This window comes from Egretta garzetta, unplaced genomic scaffold (genome assembly GCF_000687185.1).
Source record: "Egretta garzetta isolate BGI_Z169 unplaced genomic scaffold, ASM68718v1 scaffold679, whole genome shotgun sequence".
NCBI lineage: Eukaryota > Metazoa > Chordata > Aves > Pelecaniformes > Ardeidae > Egretta > Egretta garzetta.
Genome location: NW_009260786.1, coordinates 317,602 through 321,197, shown reverse-complemented (window position 1 = coordinate 321,197; position 3,596 = coordinate 317,602). Strand labels below are relative to the sequence as shown.

Here is a 3,596-nt window from a genome sequence, read left to right as displayed (position 1 = left end):
GTATCTAGCATGTCAGGCTCTAGAGATAACCTTCCAAGCATGACCTGAGCTCAAGTGATGTCTGCTTAAGGCTGATGTGCCTGAAGTCCAAATGTCAACCGTAACTGTTTAATTACAAACCGTTTCTGTCTGGGGCTTTGAATGGGGGTTGGGTTTGGTACTGAAGCCTGTGGGATTCGTAATTGAGTAATACGTCTGTATTACTTCTTCTGAGAATAGAGGACACTTACAAAAGAAGAACAGATTGGAAAACAGACTTCAGAAGGAAAAGAAACAAAAGGCATAAAAGCAATGTTTTTGGAAAGTAATTTCTCAGCATGGTCTTGTATTGGTGGATATGACAGTGTTCTTGAATAGTAAATTAACTGATATGAAAGATGATTTTATTTGCTTGATCTTTCAAGAATTAATCTTGGTCTTTAATGTGGCACCCCAGATTGAAGGCTGGATAAATGCGATCAGCCATTGTCTGGAATATAAACAAACTAGTCTGTACAGGGCAAGAAAATGAAAAACACGTAAAACTTTTATTTCTCCCTTTATTAATGTTTGGCTTTTGTGAATTTTCTAGGAGAAAGTTTGAAAAACTCTGTATTTAAAAGTTGTTTTAAAGTAAACTCAGAGCAGAGATTTATTGGTTTTTAACAAACTTTTTTTTTTTTTTAAAAAAAGCCTTTTTTTTACAACACCAGCATAGCGCATGAAAGGACTACTTAAAATCTGGGAAAGTGTCAGTTTTTCTTTGTGGAGATCATTTGGAATGTAATGTAAACAGTGGAAGTAAAATATGTAGCTGTTCTCATCAGGGAAGGATGATGACCTAACTAAAAATTGTTGTAATTTTTAAACACACTTTTCTCCTTTTTATTCTATAACTAAAATAAATGCTACTTGCATCACAAAACAGCGAACAGTAATCCAACATTAAATGTGATTTTTCTCCTTTTTTATAACAAATGGTGGAAACTGAGAATCTTGAATCCTGAGCACTGTGAATAACCCATATCCTTTTAGCAATAATTATCTGACTGTCTTTTGTCAGGTTTATGGCTACTAATGACTTGATGACAGAACTGCAGAAAGATTCTATCAAGCTGGATGATGACAGTGAAAGGAAGGTGGTGAAGATGATTTTGAAATTACTGGAAGATAAGAACGGTGAGGTGCAAAACTTAGCTGTCAAATGGTAGGTATTCTTTTTCTGTGATGTAAAGAATTGTTTAATGACTGAACAACATAAAGCACTTTTGAAAAACTTAGACTGCTGCTACGCAAAATAATTGTGAAATTGATGTCCACAAAGGAACTCTTGTACTTGTAGGCAGGCTACTTGCCTTAATTGTAGCTTCTTACAGAACTATCTTTTGTTGACATTGCGGATTAACATGTGGGGTTTCAGGTGACAAATAGCGCATACAGTCCTTGCTGAAAGTATATGAATGACATGCTTGTTCTTTGGTGCCAATTCTTGAATGCTAAGTAGATTTTAAAAGGTTGTAATTCATTGGTAGTTGCCACATTGATATTTGACTGTGAGAAGGTTAGATGATGTGTAGGGGAAGTATTGTAGTATTGGAGTAGTTTTCAAGCTGAGATAAAGGCAAAAAAAGGTAAGTATAGGGTCTTGGTTATCAAATATGGAACTTACCTGTTCATTAACATTCAGAATACTGTGTTAATGGTTTTACATGCTTTACAGGAACTGTAAATGTTTTATGGGGTCAGGGTGCAGTTACTTACATTTCAGAGATTGCTGTTGCTTCAGTACCCTCTCTCCCTCACTTTATTTAACCTGACATGTGGTGTGGCTTTTCCAGAGCACCCTCTGAAGAGGTGCTACGTTTATTATGACTTACTTTTTCTTTTTGTCCCTTCTGACTTTTTGTGCCCTTTAAAGAAGGCCTCTCTGTTAAGAAGCTTCTAGTGTTCCTGAGACTGTTTCTTGTTTGTGAGCTCAGTGTTTGGTTTGTTGTGTTGTTGTTGGTTTTTTTTTTAATATTACTTTTATTGTTTTTGGGTTTTTTTTTAATATTACTTTTATTACTTCTATTCCATGAGGCATGGATTGAAGAAAACTTGCTGCTTGGGACAAGCTCTGGAGAGAAGTTTCACATTGTGACTAGCTGAGTTAGTTTGTTTCAGCTTGTTATTCTTTACAGTTTGCCCTATCAGACTAGCAAAGCAGAAAATTAAAGCCTGTGTGTACATCTGCTTCTGTACTTAGAAACAGTGCTCGCTTCAGCTTCTGAAATATTTTCAGTGATGGTAACCAAAAACTTGCGCAGAGAAACTAGTGTAGGAATATAAGGTTTCAAGCCAAAGTTTAATATTAGCAGTACAGTAACATAATTATCACTACTTTTTCACTAATCTCACCAGGGTTGCAGTGTTGTTAAAATGTGTCTTCCCCCTCCTCCCTTTTTTTTAAACAAACAACACAAAATATCATGTTTCTTTTTAATTCAAACTTCTGCAATGTCAAAGTTCCTTGTGGTACAGTTTAAGTTCTATGGCTTTGAAGCAGGTTGCTTGTACTCAGTCAGAAGAGTAAATTATTATGAAACTTGGCTCGGGCTTAGAATTGTCTTAGCGTGAAATAGCATTTTGTGGAAAAGTTACGTTGCAGCATACATGCAGTACTCATCTTTAATGTACACCTTGAAGTTATCCTGAAGTTTAGATAATGGACATAGACACAGCTTATGTATCACAGTCTTTAATAGCAATGTTAGAATTTTGGACCTAAAGTACAAATAATGTTTATTAAAACATTACAAAAAGATTGCAAGGACAAGAGAATGAGAAAATAGATGGCTGCTTGTGTATGTGCACATGTGCATGTGTCCTGCTCTTTTCTTAATAACCTTTCTTCTGTTTTTAAAGTTTACTTTGACATACTGATAAAATTCTTAGATTTAATTAAAGAGACAGGATCTGTTTAAAGTTTGGAGTCTTCAAGAAATCCAAATAATGTTAAAGAACAGTGGTAAATTTACTGTAATGGGACAAGAAACACGATGAAAAAGTTTTCAGGTAAATTTGGAACCTTCATCTAGAATATGTACCTTCTTGAGTGTATCAAGGTTTTTTTTGGCATCCCAATCACTTGCAGATATGCTTTGAGGACAAAAAAACCCACCCTAAAGGAGTCTTCTCTTATTAAGGCAGCTTATATTCATGGTATTGTTCCATGGCAGTTTTAAGCCAGTCTAAGGTAATGCAGCTGGTTTTGCCCTCCTTGTCCCTTTTCTTGCACTGTTGCTTATCTGATTTTATTGTAGGCTGCTTGGGGGACTTAGTTTTCTCCTGACTCGGAGCTCTCCTCCTGCAATCAGATGAGCATTGGTAGAAACAGTAGTGGTGGTAAAGGATGGGAGAGGTTGAACACTGTTGTAGTTGTTCTAAGACAGTTCAAGCTGATCTAAAGTCTTCCATCTACAACACTGGATGTAAGCCTGATTTTTTTGGGACGTTAAATTCAGCCAGCATATCTTTCTTGACTTTTTGGTTTTTAAATATTTTGTGTTGTTGTCCTTTACTTGTGTATTTCTGCTACAGATTTGCTGGTGCTTTCAGCTGAGGAAAGCATAAACTGT

General features: G+C 35.8%; 1 protein-coding gene across 1 annotated transcript in view; it reads left to right on the top strand.

Moving 5' to 3' along the window:
- Window positions 1-1,044: 1,044 nt before the first annotated feature.
- CAND1 (cullin associated and neddylation dissociated 1) overlaps window positions 1,045-3,596 on the top strand; it is a 24,326-nt gene continuing 21,774 nt past the window's right edge. The window contains exon 1 of the mRNA XM_009646401.2: window positions 1,045-1,186. Coding sequence (XP_009644696.1) covers window positions 1,047-1,186 — 140 coding nt within the window. The 5' untranslated portion in view covers window positions 1,045-1,046. The remainder of the gene's footprint in view (window positions 1,187-3,596) is intronic.